Source organism: Paroedura picta, unplaced genomic scaffold, assembly GCF_049243985.1.
Source record: "Paroedura picta isolate Pp20150507F unplaced genomic scaffold, Ppicta_v3.0 Ppicta_v3_sca25, whole genome shotgun sequence".
Lineage (NCBI taxonomy): Eukaryota > Metazoa > Chordata > Lepidosauria > Squamata > Gekkonidae > Paroedura > Paroedura picta.
Window position 1 is genome coordinate 519321 of NW_027518622.1, and position 15101 is coordinate 534421.

At 41.2% G+C, this 15101-nt stretch overlaps 1 protein-coding gene across 10 annotated transcripts in view; it reads left to right on the top strand.

Annotated features, from left to right (window-relative positions):
- The window catches only part of LOC143828397 (GREB1-like protein), a 167011-nt gene that overhangs the window by 142631 nt on the left and 9279 nt on the right, over positions 1 to 15101 (top strand). For all 10 annotated transcript variants that reach the window (XM_077318816.1, XM_077318825.1, XM_077318815.1 and 7 more), the window contains 7 exons: positions 4399 to 4554; positions 4645 to 4784; positions 5775 to 5936; positions 7884 to 8088; positions 9667 to 9832; positions 10198 to 10425; positions 12648 to 12789. In XM_077318816.1, coding sequence (XP_077174931.1) covers positions 4399 to 4554; positions 4645 to 4784; positions 5775 to 5936; positions 7884 to 8088; positions 9667 to 9832; positions 10198 to 10425; positions 12648 to 12789 — 1199 coding nt within the window. The remainder of the gene's footprint in view (positions 1 to 4398; positions 4555 to 4644; positions 4785 to 5774; positions 5937 to 7883; positions 8089 to 9666; positions 9833 to 10197; positions 10426 to 12647; positions 12790 to 15101) is intronic.

Here is a 15101-nt window from a genome sequence, read left to right on the forward strand (position 1 = left end):
CCTCCCAAATTCTGTTCTGGTCATGGGGTAACTGCTATTGAACAGTAGCAAGCAGCAAGGCAAGTGGTATGGTGGCTGCTGGTGAGCCTGGCCCTGATGAGTCCACCCTTAAATGCCAAACAGCCCGGGAAAGGAGACCTGCCTCCTCCCTGCCTTTAACTAACAGAAGCCAAGGCCTGGAGGCTATCAGTATGTTTTAATTTCCTAGCTTTAGCATTGAGGGCATTCATTTCTTAAAACTACAGATGCTGCTTTTATGATTTGGAAGAGGGTTGTAATCTGAGGAGTTTTTGGGTATATAGCAAGAGTTTTATTTTTTGTTCATGGTTCTAATCTTTGGATTTATGTAGCAACAGAATTAACTATGATGAGAATTAGATATATTGATGGTTCTCATGTACTTTAGACCAGGTCCTGAATGTGGTGCCCTCGGGCATCAAGGCACCCACCAACACTTTCCTTGGGGCCAACCAAGTGCTTTTAGATAGTGGGAGGGGCTAGGTGGGACATTACCCACCAGAGCTGCTGATTTTCTCTGCAGATTAAAAAACATCATGTTAATCAGAGCTTCTGTTTGAAATGTCAAAGGGTTACTTGTAGAGTTATATATAACCTCACTCCATGAAGTTTTGTGATTGGCTTCAATTCCCGCAGCAGCCATTTTGTGATTGTGATCACTGCCCTCTGTCAGAGTTCCAAAGGTACCAGCATGCTCACAAAGGTGAGCCCCTGCTTTGGACGTGTACAATTCTCAGGCTGGCTCATCTGCTTCAGATTTCTTTATGTTCTTACAATAATAGTGTTTAGCTGTAATATTTAATATGAATTTTCTGTGGCTAATTAAGTGCACAATAGCTATAGCATTCATTGTAAATAACAATAAAATTTTGCTGTAAAGATAAGTGCTTAAGAGAGCCAGTTGGTGTAGTGGTTAGGAGTGCGGACTTGTAATCTGGCATGCCAGGTTCGATTCTGCACTCCCCCACATGCAACCAGCTGGGTGACCTTGGGCTTGCCACGGCACTGATAAAACTGTTCTGACCGGGCAGTGATATCAGGGCTCTCTCAGCCTCACCCACCCCACAGGGTGTTTGTTGTGGGGAGAGGAAAGGGAAGGCGACTGTAAGCCACTTTGAGACTCCTTTGGGTAGGGAAAAGTGGCATATAAGAACCAACTCTTCTTCTTCTTAAAATTATACAGATTCCTTGTATAGACTTTCAGAGCATCATCTAGTAAATTGATTCAGATACCACACAAAGTTGTGGTTTATATTTACAGAGGTTGGGTTGTAAAACCAGGATTCAGCCTGCAGACATCCAATGAATTGTGGCTTGCTTTGATCAGTTCTGAGTTTCAGTGCCTTTGCTCTTTCCCCTTCCCCTTCCCCTTCCCCAGAAACTTGTGTGTTGGCCTGCTTCATGCTGCCCAGCTGGAATCCGAACTTTACTTTATTGGTTTGTCTAACTGGCAATTTCTTAACTATTGTAAATGTAGAAAGAAATGCAGTTTTATCTGGGCGCATGCTCTTTTTGCAGGAAGGAATGTCAAAGCTAGTCTTCGCACAAAGTGCTCTCTTTGATGACCGGCTGAAAAACGCCAGAGTTAAGAGTTTTTCTTAGATATTCATAAAAAACGGAGTGCCATTCTTATCTTACTTAAGTGGGAGCTGAGCTTGGCTGGAAGAAAAGCAAAGTACTGCAAATGCTGTGTCTGTCAGGAGAGTAGATAGCCAAATGGCATAATTAGGGTTCTTTTGCCCAGCCCCCACACTGAGAGAAAAACCTTTTGCATATTTTTACTGCAGAAGAAATAAAGACACAGGGGAGTTCCCAAACCTGCGCAGAGAATAATAGGATTGCATAGTATTAAATACCTGTTCCTTGGAGGCTGGGAAAGATGATATCCCTTGCAGGATGAGCTGATGGCCTGGGGTCTCTACTTCCCCATCCACCTCCCTGGAACACCCTAGAGCCATTACACCAGCCTTCCAGGAACTGCTGACCGGGATCCGAGTCTCTGCCTGGCATCAATTCCAGTCCCCAAGGTTTGCATATTGCAATGGCTTACTCATGCCTTCTGGCCTTGGTGCACATGTTAAGACCAGCTTGACCCTGCTCAAAACATTCCCTCCTCTGACTTATGGGAAGCTACATTCTGGAGAGGAACATCCCGCTCTCTTGATAAGAACCAAGGGTCAGAAACAGTCAAACTAATATTAAGAACTATAGTCAATTTCTAATAACTGTATGATTAATCAGAAGATTGCAATCATTTTCTTTACCACCATACCATCAGAGTGGGCTGCCTGTAGGCCAAGAACACTGTCATTGTTGCCAGCATACATCTGAGCAGGAACAAAAGGCATGTTGTTCTGCAGCATGAGAAGTTGGGCCCTAATTGCATCACATTGCTCTAGGTCATTCTGGGAAGGGCTGTAAGGATGCATTCCAAGGGTAAGCATAAAGGAGTGGGACCCTTGTTTTGCATAGTAGGCTGTGCTGATTTTGTGTCATTGTGGCAATTGTGTTTTGGGAGAATCTGGGGATGGGGGGGAAAGAAGAGCACTTAATGTAAGTGTACAAAATGGTCTCCCTCCAAGGCTTACTCACTCTTGTTAACAAGCTCATATTCCTTATTCATCTTTGAAATCCCTGATGTGGATGCAAATAGCTTAGGCAATCCACTCTAATGAACCTTCCTGGTAAACTGCAGGCCATTACCTATGAGCAATGTATTCTCAAGGCTTAAAGACATTAATTTTTTTTAAGAGAAGGCAGTAATTTCTCCCACTGCAGACCCCTACTTTGCCCCTATAGCCTTCCTGAGGGTCCACTGACTCCATGATTTTGCAGATATCTGCCTGATCTCAGGACTGATTCTCTTGACATCTTGTCAACCTTCCTAATGTACCATTTTTTTTCCGGGCCCCTGCTAAATGGCAGGCAAGATAGCCATGAACTTAACAATTCTTGAGAATACCAGTATCTTTACTGAAGGAAGGATCTATGTGGTATGCAAAGTAAGACACAAATAGATGTCTGTTGTGGGGAGAGGAATGGGAAGGTGACTGTAAGCCGCTTCGAGCCTCCTTCAGGTAGGGAAAAGCGGCATATAAGAACCAACTCTTCTTCTTCTTCTTCTAGATCTGTTTCTGTGCAATGGAAATTGTAACAGTTATGCATAGATAATTTTTTTCATAAACATACACTCATTTACAAACAACCTGTCAGAACCCTTTTCTCAAGGCTATTCTTCTGGAATAATAATGTGGAAGTAATAACATTGGGGTCCAAAATTGCATATTTTGCTAAGAATGTATGATAAAATGAATTTTCCTAGTTATGTAAATTAAAATCAAATTCTCCTTGATAAGTAATATTTGTAAGAAGTAACAAGGAATGTTTTTGAAGATACGCCATCGAAGCTAAGATGAGCAGTCCATAATGTGAGTTTATGAAAATATTCTAAGTCTTGAGAGCCAGTTTGGTGTAGTGGTTAGGAGTCCAGACTTCTAATCTGGCATGCCGGGTTCGATTCTGCACTCCCCCACATGCAGCCAGCTGGGTGACCTTGGGCTCGCCACAGCACTGATAAAACTGTTCTGACCGAGCAGTGATATCAGGGCTCTCTCAGCCTCACCCACCCCACAGGGTGTCTGTTGTGGGGAGAGGAATGGGAGGCGACTGTAAGCCGCTTTGAGCCTCCTTCGGGTAGGGAAAAGCGGAATATAAGAACCAACTCTTATTCTTATTCTTCATATATCTCTGTGTGCCAGCCATGGTCATCAGGTTGCCACTTACTGGTTGCCCCCCCACCCCACCAAGGTTGCTTTCCTGGCATTGACCACAGTCTGTACATTTCCTGTCTTACCTCCCACTGTTTGGAAGAGGATCCTCAAAAAGCTGAGTGCCATCTCTAGAAGTGTTAGGAGCCACATCAAGGCCATTTTATTTGCCCTAGGAATTTTAATGAGTGTAGGTTGCAAGCATATTTTTAAGGGAGAGATTAGTTATTCGGGCCTTAATTGTGTTTTATGTGTTTTGAATTTGAGATTGTAAGCCATCTTGAGCCATGGGGGTAAGTGGTGTATAAATATTTATATAACTGACTGAATATCTAAAAAGGTGTTCTATCCACAAATATTTAGGGCATGATATGGGAGATAAGAAATGCATATGGCCATTATTGTTACAATCCTAGTGGAATCTGGATTTTATACCAGTGATGATGATAATGTTGGTAAATTTTGTCATAAAAATAAACTTGCTAGGTCCTTTCCAAAACTGTCCATCTCTATAGAATTTCTGAAAGTATGAATTTGATGTTCATAAAGACTTTTAGAAAAGCACTAGTAAATACTATGATTTTTATTTATTTACAACTCTTAATTTTTTGAGATTATACGGAGGTTAATGAAATTGCACAAACCAACACTGATCAGTGGCCTGATATTGAAATCATCAGTAAAACTGCTTTTGACTTCAGCGTACATGATCCAAAGTATGCCTTCATGAGCCCTGTGTATACGGAGCACTTGCAAAGAATAAAGCAAGGTAAGTGAAAACTGATTTTATTACTGCTACTTGACAATAATTCATAGAACTTCGCATCTGTTAGCTTTCCTTCTTTATCTTTGTCTATAGAGCCAAACAAAGAAACCAAAATGAATGACTCCAGAAAACGAAATACTGTCTCTATGATGTTGACTAAGTATGCAGCTTACAATACATTTCATCACTGTGAACAATGCCATCAGTACATGGATATAAATCCTTCAGTTCAGGTAAATCCTCTGTAGACATTAATTACATCTTCTAAAGGTTTTGTTTAGGGCATTTTATCATTTCAAGAGTTTGGCCCATTTAGTAGTCATTCTGTTTCTCCGTGAACTTCAGGATGTGGTGTTCTGTAGGATCCCTAACTGAAATGTCTCCAGGCCTTTACCAAAATGCAGTTTCAGAGATTCTTTGGAAAAGCAATGATTATTAAACTTGTGTAGAGTTTATAATGTTCGTTTGTCTTCAAAGGACAGTTGATATAATTCATTATGCTCTGGTCTTCATAATCCCCTGAACCTTTGATGACTTATTATTCTGTTCATACACTAATTTCAAGGACCCTATTGAGGGCCAAATGACAAGAGAGAGGAAAAAACTATGATAACATCCAAGATATATAGTTTAGCCTCATTAGAGGTAGAACACAAGCACCAATACTCAGTCCTGTCTTTTTTCCCTATTGGAGAGGGGATTTTTGGTTGGAGAAGTAATAGAGCTAACTACTTTTTCCACAGCACCATGGACCGAGACTACTTCACTCTGTTCTATAGCTGCTTTTCTCAGCTAAATAATATGTTGGGGAATCCAGTTATGGATCCCCATTTGGGCCTTGAGAAGCATTCCCTAATATTTGCCTTGCCAGTATTTGGTATAACCAGGTAATTCCCCCCATTACACAGAGCTTGGCCTTCTGAAAAGGCTATCAGCATATCAGATATGTTGTTATGGCCCCTATATTTCTAGGAATGTAAAGAGCATTGCCCTTGTTACAAACTATGGGCCTGTGTAAGAAGAAAGAAAAATAAATTAATCACACTAAACAGCTTTCAAGAACAAATTCATGGAAACTGGACCAATTTAGGCATTCCTTGAAACTGCGGGTTACTTTTTGTAAAAGTTAATCCAGAGGTGTTGAGTGCTGTCACATTCGGCCATCACAACCCAAATTATGCCTCCTTAGTGTGTTACAGTTTCTTTCTCTCCTTTGCATACAGATGTCTGACTCCACACTACATGCATTTACATTCTCGTCTTCAATGTTAGGAGAAGAGGTTCAGCTTCATTTTATAATTCCTAAGTCCAAAGAGAGCTATTTTGTCTTCAGCAAGCAGGGCAAGCATCTGGAAAGCATGCGTCTTCCTCTTGTGTCTGATAAGGTAGGTTAAGTCTATTCAGCCTGCATAAAACATATCCTGGCCTTCTTAACCCCCTCAGCCGACTACCCCAGACTGGAAATGGGTAAATAATGGGAAAAGCTAAGAAGGAGGAAAATGGAGGGAGGCTATAAGCTTCGAACCACCATGGTCTCAACCAAAGGCCTGGAAGAAGAATGCTGTCTCGCGTGCCCTGTGGAACTTTGACAACTCAATCAGGCCTCAGATCTTGGCTGGCAGCTCATTCCACCAGTTTGGAGCCAAAGCTGAAAATGCCCTGGTTCTGGTCAATACCAGGGGATGTCCTTGGGGCTAGGGATCACCAGCAAATTGGTATTCTCAGAGTGTAATGCTCTCCGTGGACATATTAGGAGAGACAGTCACTCAGATATGCAGTGCCTAAACCACATAGGGCCTTGAAGGTCAATACCAAAACCTTGGACCTGATCTTGAACTCCACTGGCAACTAATGAAGCAGTTGGAGGGCAGATCAAATATATGCCCTTCATGGAGTTCCAAGAAGGACATGCATTGCTGCATTTTGTTCCAGCTGTAATTTTAAGGAACTTGAATAACACATTGCTGCTAGCATGATAACTTTTAAAAAAAGTGTTTGCAAACCCTCTGGATAGGAAAAATGCAATACTTTATCAACTTAAAAAAAAAAACCCTAATACTTGCAGAGCCTCCCTTCTGTGTAAAAGATTCTATGCTGTTATGCTAATTGGTCCCATGTGATCATCAACAAATTAAAAGGATAACTGACCAACTCACCCAAGTCCTTCAGCTGAGCTTCCTCCCCCCCCCCCCACATAAGAAATGGCTCCTGCTGATAGCATCCTGCGAGGAAATAAATTTTGTAAAATAAAGCAGATTTGTGTGGGTATGGAAACAGCAAGTTATTAATGGTTTGTGCACAAAGAGGACAATGTCATGTGTAAGCATCAGAAAATACCAATTAGGTGGCTGAAACATTGGACATTCTTGGTGTGGAACCAGACACACCATTAGATTCAAGTGGGTAGCCCTGTTGGTCTGAAGTAGCATAACAAAATCAGAGTCCAATAGCAGCTTTAAGGCCAACAAAGATTTATTGACGGCGTGAGTTTTCAAGTGCATGCACTCTTCCTCAGACTAAATGAACAACCATAATAAAATCTCCTTTTATGGAATGCTGTAGAAATGTGCAACCTATTAACAAATCCCATTTCAGCAGTTTCTTTCTAGAGTCTCCCTTTATTACCCACCTGGAAGTCAGTTCTTTAGCAAAAGAACATCAAAGTGAGGCTGTACCATCAGGTACTGTCTTCGATGGAGGTGCATTGTCCACACATCTGCAGTTAGCACATCTGTGTTTTGGGAAGGGGGTTTTAACCACTATTCCTTGTTTTTTTAAGTTTCAATATTTTTCTGAAATCTGGATTTGTAGAAATATTTCTCCCCTCTGAACCTGACTCGGTTTACTGGCTATCAGTCTGCACTGGTGGGGGGTAATGCCAAATTCTTTGGGTATGTCAAGGTATATTGATCCTTTTGTGTGGGAACTGTCCTGTTTTTCCTGTAGAGTAGAATGGTTTGTGAATGACAGCATAAATCATTGCTATCAGCACTGCTTTTTGCAGTCATGGTTCTATTTGATTCTTATGGGGAAAATTTAAAATGCTATAATTGGCAACACAACTGAAATCAGAAACCCCAGAGTATGGGAAGAAAACTTTACCCACTGTCAGTTGCCTTTCTGATAGCAGTCATACATTGTTCCTATGAAATTCAGTTGGAGCCATTGTGTTTTTTTTATGGTAAATAGAAAAGGAAGTGAAAAGACTTGAGGAACAGAAACATAGGGCACTGCCTCCACTTGGCAGGATGTGGAGTACATGTGGCCCTTCAGGAGAGAGGGATGTATTCCATGACCAATCATGACAGTGATTTTTTTTCTTCTTCCAATAGAATGTGAATGCAGTGAAAAGTCCTATTTTCACTCCTTCAAGTGGACGTCATGAACATGGCCTCTTGAATCTGTACCATGCTATGGAAGGTGTGAACCACCTCCATCTCCTAGTGGTGAAGGAATATGAAATGCCACTTTACCGCAAGTATTGGCCCAATCACATTATGCTGGTTTTGCCAGGCATGTTCAACAATGCTGGAGTTGGTAAGTGAGGCAAAATGAGAGTCCAGAATTCAAGCTTTTCTCTTGTTTCTGGGGGAGAGAGAAGAGAATGAGATGGACAGACAAAGTGGTCAGGATCTCTCTGCATTCTCCCTCTAGGGGGCAAGGGCATCCCTTGGGTGATTTCCCACCAATCCATCAGGGAGGCAGGACTTATTCAAAAGTTCTTCTTCCTGTCATCATCATGTGGGAGTCACCCTTGAATCAGTTCGTTTCCTGCCTTTGACTAGGGAGGTTGTGGAGATCAGCACTGTAGACCTGAGCTTTGATTTTGGCAATTTTGTGGCGTGATTGTGTTTGTATGGTGTCTGGTCATATTCGTGGAGTGTTTGGCAGTTTGTCTTGTTGTTTGCCACAAGACTAGTGTGGGCAGACCGGCACAGCTGCTAAAAGCGTGCATGCTTTGTTTTACCCACGGTGGCCATTTTAAGGGTTGCTTCTCAGCGCCCTTTGTTTCAATCGGCACAATGGATTGGGAGGATGACGTTTTACTCTCAGAAGGCGAACTAGAAGCTCCAATTGTGCCAGAGGACCAGGCACCAATGAACTCCAATTCTGTGAATTAGACTAGGCTAAGAGGGACTTGAGGGAGCAAGCCTAAGCAAATCTACTCAGAAGTAAGTTGTGTAATTCAATGGTACTTACTCCCAGGAAAGTATCTTTAGATTTGCAGCCTGAGATCACTCATCATGGCTGAGTAGGGATTTGAATCGAGATCTCTCCATCCCTGTTCTGCTATTTTTAGCAGTGCAGTACACAATGCAAAACTAGCTTATTTTCCTGGTAAGCCATCCTAACTCCCCCAGAAAAGAAAAAAAATGGGACATCTTACATTTGCCTATAAATTTACAGTTATGTCCAGTTAAAAAAAGTGGGGGGGTTAAATATATTTAATTCAGGTTTTCCTGCCTCTTGAGTAAATACTAAACTACTTAATTTACTTCACAGTTTTCCTTGTATATGCCTTTTGATATATGGAGATCAAATATCCAATACAGTCTTGCTTAAATCTGATGTTTGGTATTTGATTATTGTGTCCTCATCAGACAGCAAAACAGTTTTTACAGTGCATTATGAAATAGGGGTGCAAACTGTAATGGGTAGATCAATCAAATAAAAATGTTGGTGATTAATTGGTGAGGGATTAATTTAATTACCGCTGCTGAGCATGGAGGGCATTTCTGTTTAAAACAATTTGCTTCTGACCTGAAAAACAAAATGTATTCCTTCTAATTGTACTTTGTAGCTTTTCTCAACTTAGAATTTTAACAAATTTAGACTTCCTTCAGAGACTTAATGAAAATTACAACTAATGCTTCAAATAATCCTTAAACCATTTGTATTGAATCTTCTCGAGGTGGATTCTGAGAAATGATTTATTCTGCAGTGAACATTTTCTGGGCAACCTGCCAATGTCCAGCTGGTATTGGCTTCCAGTAAACATATCCCCATCATCCTACTGCCAGGGGTTTATATCAGTCCCAACTGTTTTGTGTTAAGTAAAGAGGACTAGGGCCTTTAGTCTACTCTCTTTCACGTAATCTCCATTATATGTCTTAGGTGCGGCCAGATTCCTTATTAAAGAGCTTTCTTACCATAACTTGGAACTGGAGAGAAACCGACTAGAAGAGCTAGGAGTCAAGCGTCAGTGTGTCTGGCCTTTCATCGTTGTTATGGATGACTCTTGTGTCTTATGGAACTGCCATAGTGTCCAAGAACAATCCAGGTAATCAGTAGCTCCTAACTTAAGAGGGTCATGGATTGGGGCCCAGCAGCATTTTGAATCAATGCAAGGTTTTGGAAAATTGATTTGGCATACTGGTGTGCAGATTTTTTTTACAGTTTTGGTGTCTGACAATAAAGAAAGATTTAAAGACCAAAGGAAAATCATATCTATTATAAACTGAAGTGTTGTTAGTACCACTCAGTAATTGTTCAGAACTGCTATTTAAAAACTGAAAATTTGACTGTGTATAACTTAAAATGATGTTACATTAGATTTATACTTGTAAGAGCTTTAGAAAACCACAACTTTTATTTCTGAATGCAGCAGTGATCTAGTACAGTATGTTTTACTTCTACTTTTCGTAGTCAGTCCACGGATCAAGGAACAACCAGTAGAAATGTGTCTTTGAAAAGTGTCCTGCAGCACATTGAAGCCACGCCAAAAATTGTTCACTATGCAATACTAGGAATTCAGAAATGGAACAGCAAACTGAATTCCAGGGCACCCAAAGCTCCCTTTTCGAGGTGCCACATCCATGACTTCATTCTGCTCAACGTAGATCTGACTCAAAACGTGCAATATGATCTAAACAGGTAGGCAATGCAAGTGTTTTGCTGCCACAGGCTCGAATTCTTAGGTATAAGGCATTCTGTGCCCATCCCTGCAAACTGATTTCTTTTAAAAATAAAAATGAGGCTTACCAAAAATATGTAAGAAAGGCACCATCAAGAGAGACATCCAAATTACTCCTGATATCATGTTCTCTCATGTAGAATTTGGCTGTTTTGAAGTATTTTTTAAAAAATAGAAAAATGTTGCCAGTAAGTCAGGCGGATATTTGAGTGTGACTCTAGTTGAAGGAAGGCTTAGTTGCAGTTGCACTGCAGTTGTGCAGTTCTGGAGGCCTCACTTCAAGAAGGACATAGATAAAATTGAAAGGGTACAGAGGAGAGCGATGAGGATGATCTGGGGCCAAGGGACCAAGCCCTATGAAGATTGAGGGACTTGGGAATGTTCAGCCTGGAGAAAAGGAGGTTGAGAGGGGACATGATAAGCCCTCTTTAAGTATTTGAAAGGTTGTCACTTGGAGGAGGGCAGGATGCTGTTTCCGTTGGCTGCAGAGGAGAGGATACGCAGTAATGGGTTTAAACTTCAAGTACAACGATATAGGCTAGGTATCAGGAAAAAAATTTTCACAGTCAGAGCAGCAGTGGAATAGGCTGCCTAAGGAAGTGGTGAGCTCCCCCTCACTGGCAGTCTTCAAGCAAAGGTTGGATACACACTTTTCTTGGATGCTTTAGGATGCTTAGGGGTGATCCTGCATTGAGCAGGGGGTTGGACTAGATGGCCTGTATGGCCCCTTCCAACTCTATGATTCTATGATACTCAAGAACATTTCCTACCCAAAATTCTCTGCAAAAAGTTTAGCAATAGGACAAACTACAAATAATATTTTGATACTGCATTGAGATCCGTTTGCACATGTGATTTACAGTTGCATTAGGGAATCACTTGGTCAGTTTGAAATTTGCAGGGAATCGGAAATGGTTGATCCAAAGAGCAAGCTTATGCCTCTAAATGTGTTCATTTAAACCTATAATGCCCTTTACCATCTAGGGTCAAAATACCTACAAGAGCATCTCTCCCTATAGGATCCTTTTCATCAGCTTAGATTTCCTCAGTAGGCTCTCTGCCACCCTGTTGGCGATAGGGCTCATGCCTTCTCAGGCCTTACAGATAAGGCATGGGAATTTCCAAATTAATTGGTATTGGGGTTTCCCCCCTTATATTTTATTCTTTTTAATGTCCTTTATGACTGATTGTAATCAGTTTGAGAACTCACAAACTCATCTCAGATTTGGAAGTTGAGGTCTGAACTCAACAGAGTCCTTCCTTCCTTCCTTCCTTCCTTCCTTCCTTCCTTCCTTCCTTCCTTCCTTCCTTCCTTCCTTCCTTCCTTCCTTCCTTCCTTCCTTCCTTCCTTCCTTCCTTCCTTCCTTCCTTCCTTCCTTCCATATATAGCCTTGCCCGTTTCAAACTACCTTTGGCACTACTTTGCTTGAAGTTACTTTTAATGGCTTTTGCCAATGTACAGCTTTTCGTTCCCTTACTCTAGAGTTATAGGATTTCTGGTCTCAGTGTGAATATTCATAACTAATAAATAACTAATAAGATCAGAAATGAGAAGGCATAGTACAAGTTGCAGATATTTGCCTTCATTCAAACACTTGATAAGAAAGCCAGCTTGGAAGTGGAGGCCTCTAATCTGGAAACCCGGGTTTGATTCCTCATTTCTCCACATGCTGGGTGAAAGAGATTGTCTACATGGCTGTCAAGTCCCGGAAGGGATATATTGTTTTGGAGTGCCCAGTTTTCTCCGTACAATGAACTGCAGTTCAGTTCTACTTGTCAGATGTAAATTCCAAATGCAGTTCAAAGTCCGTTATTATAAAGTCAACGCTATCACAAAAGGATCCTATTAAATTTGCTAAGGTGGGAATAGGCTCCAAATAAATAGTCACTTTTAAAAATACAGCCATAAAACTTTGTATATTTTATCCTTGATATTTATTCTCTCTGGACTGTGATTTACTGAGTCTGAGTCAGCCAGCTGGTTGACCTTGGGCGAGTTACAGTCCTGTTAGAGCTGTTCTTACAGAATAGTCCTGCCAAAGCTTTCTCAGCCCCACCTACCTCTCTGGGTGTCTCTTGTGGGGAGAGGAAGGGAAGGTGATGTTAAGCCACTTTGAGACTCCTTCAGGCAGTGGAAAGTGGGGTCTTAACAATTCTTTTTCTTAACTGTTCAATTGTTTAGATATTTCTGTGAAGATGTAGACTTTAATCTTAGAACAAACAGCAGTGGACTGCTTATCTGTTCCTTTAACAACTTCAGTCTCATGAAGAAACACATCCAGGTTGGAGGGCAAAAGGATTTTGCTGTTAAGCCTAAAATAATGGTGAGTATTACCTTAATAACATTGTCTTGTGACATTAAAATGTTGCCCTTTACTCCATTCCTGTGTTAGATTGCTAATGGAGGAGAAGGGGAATTCTAGTGCCTGAATCTCTCCAGGGCATACTGCTGGTAACAATTCCTTTAAAAAAAAAAAAAACCTCACAAAAGATCTGAAAACAATTTAAATGTGTTCTATGACCTGCAATAATTTAATTTAAATCGAATCCACTTTTTATTTTTTAAGTTTTACTGTGGATACAAAGAAATATTTGCTTGCATAGAACTATGAGTATTTGAGAAGAAAATCCAGGTATGCTTGTCAGTTAACAGGTTTCTTATCAGTCTTGGAATATAAAGATTTGGATGTTTGAACATGTGTAGATACACAGAGAGAAAGAGAGAGAGAGAACATAGGACTGCATGTATTCTAGAATGAGAAATTATTTCATTAGTTTAGCTTTCATTCTAGCATTTTCCAAACTGATCCACGAGTGAGTGGATGTATGCTGTTTTCATGTGTATTTGTTGATGGTGCTGAAAGCTAGAGGAGGTTAATAGTCCTTGGGAGAAATAATTTATTGTGTTCCTTGGACTGATGGCATCCTACACTTAAGTTCCCTTGTGATATCATGTGCTGGTACACCAATTTGTATAAGAATGGTATTCACAAACCAAGTTTCTTGGTTTTCTTTTTAATCAATGGTAACATTAGACTTTGTAGAGCTCTGTGTTTTATTTACTAGTGGGACATTGTTCCATTATTTATGTCAGTATTATTAACAAACAGCTTAAGCTGCTAGGCACTTGACAGTGATTAAAAGGCTAGATAGAACTGTCCACATTTTTATGATCAACTGAAGTTTGGAATACATTAGGAAGGAAGAAGAAATTAATTTTCATTTGAGATCAGGATAGATGAGAGGCCTCTTCTTCAATCCCATTCCAAATCATTACCTCAGCTCCCCCACCTAATTTGATCAGAACTGTATTTATACGCTTGCTTACTTTGCTTCAACACACAACACTATGTTCATCTTCATGTCTTCTGTGCAGTCCCACATGGGACTGCCTGAAGGCAGATCTGCTGTGGAGAAGTTTTACAAGCTTCTAGAAAAGCAAAGCAGAGTGCTCCTTCTTTCCTCATCAGAGAGGTTCAAGCTCTGTTCCGACCCCAATGATTACGTAATGAGGGGAGGCATTTTTTCCTCAGTCCTTTTTCTGTTGCCGTGGAGAAAGGACACTCTATAGCTTCTACCAACTTACATCAGGTTGTCTCTCTCTTTTCCTTCAAGTATTGAATTTACTTCAAAAATGGCTGTTTAAAGATGCATATTAACTGAGACATAGTAATGGCACAAAACGACAATAATGACAAATGCCTACCGTGTGGGGGGAAGGCCATAACACAACTGTATGTAAGGCCTGTTATCTCTTCACTCCCAAGTTGAAGCAGGAGAGGGCCCTGTGGGAGCAGTCGTTTGGGGTGCTCAAGCAGCATTCCCCCCAAAAGCAGACTAGAACTGCCTCAATAGCCTCTGGGCCAATTGTCCACCCTACTGTTCTGCTGGCCTCTTTGGCCCAGCCTCAAAGAGCAGCCTCCAAGCTGCCAGTGAAAAGGTGGGGAAAGAAATTGAAGCATTGGGTGTCTATTAGCTTTCCAGACTTCAAAATTATCCACTATCTCTAAACCAGCTGCAGTCAACTTCAACAAAGTTGTATGCCAACCTTCAAAATCTCCAGTAACATGGCCACAGTCAGTGTCAATGTTACTGGCTCAGAGTTGAGTGTCTCCTTGATGTCACTCACTCTCACTGCCTTGACACTGATCCTCAATATTGGGTGAGCTCTCAACATCAGCTTTGCTGCCAGGGCACAGGTTGAGTTCACTTCAACACCAGAGGCCAGCCAATCCAGATTGGAAGACAGCCTTTCTCAACTGTTTTACTGCTGAGAAAACCCCTCAAACATCTGTTTGGCTTCGAGAAACCCCAGTAGTGGCTTGATCATGCAGAATATGGTCGAGTAGCATCACTGTGTACTTGCCCACCTGAGGCCCCTCTCCTTCCCACCGCCTTCAGGACCATCATTGGGCAACACAACCACGTATGGTCATACCACCTGATAAATGTTTAATAAATTAAAAAATATATAAAACACTAACTCCCACTCATTCAGGAAACCCTTCCAGGGCCATCAAGAAACCCCAGAGTTAAGGGGATATTTGACGTATGTACTTCAGTTTGGGCAAAATCAGCTTCTGGCCAGGCCTCCACCAAGAAGGTTGATAGGAATGGAATTTCTATTATATCAACC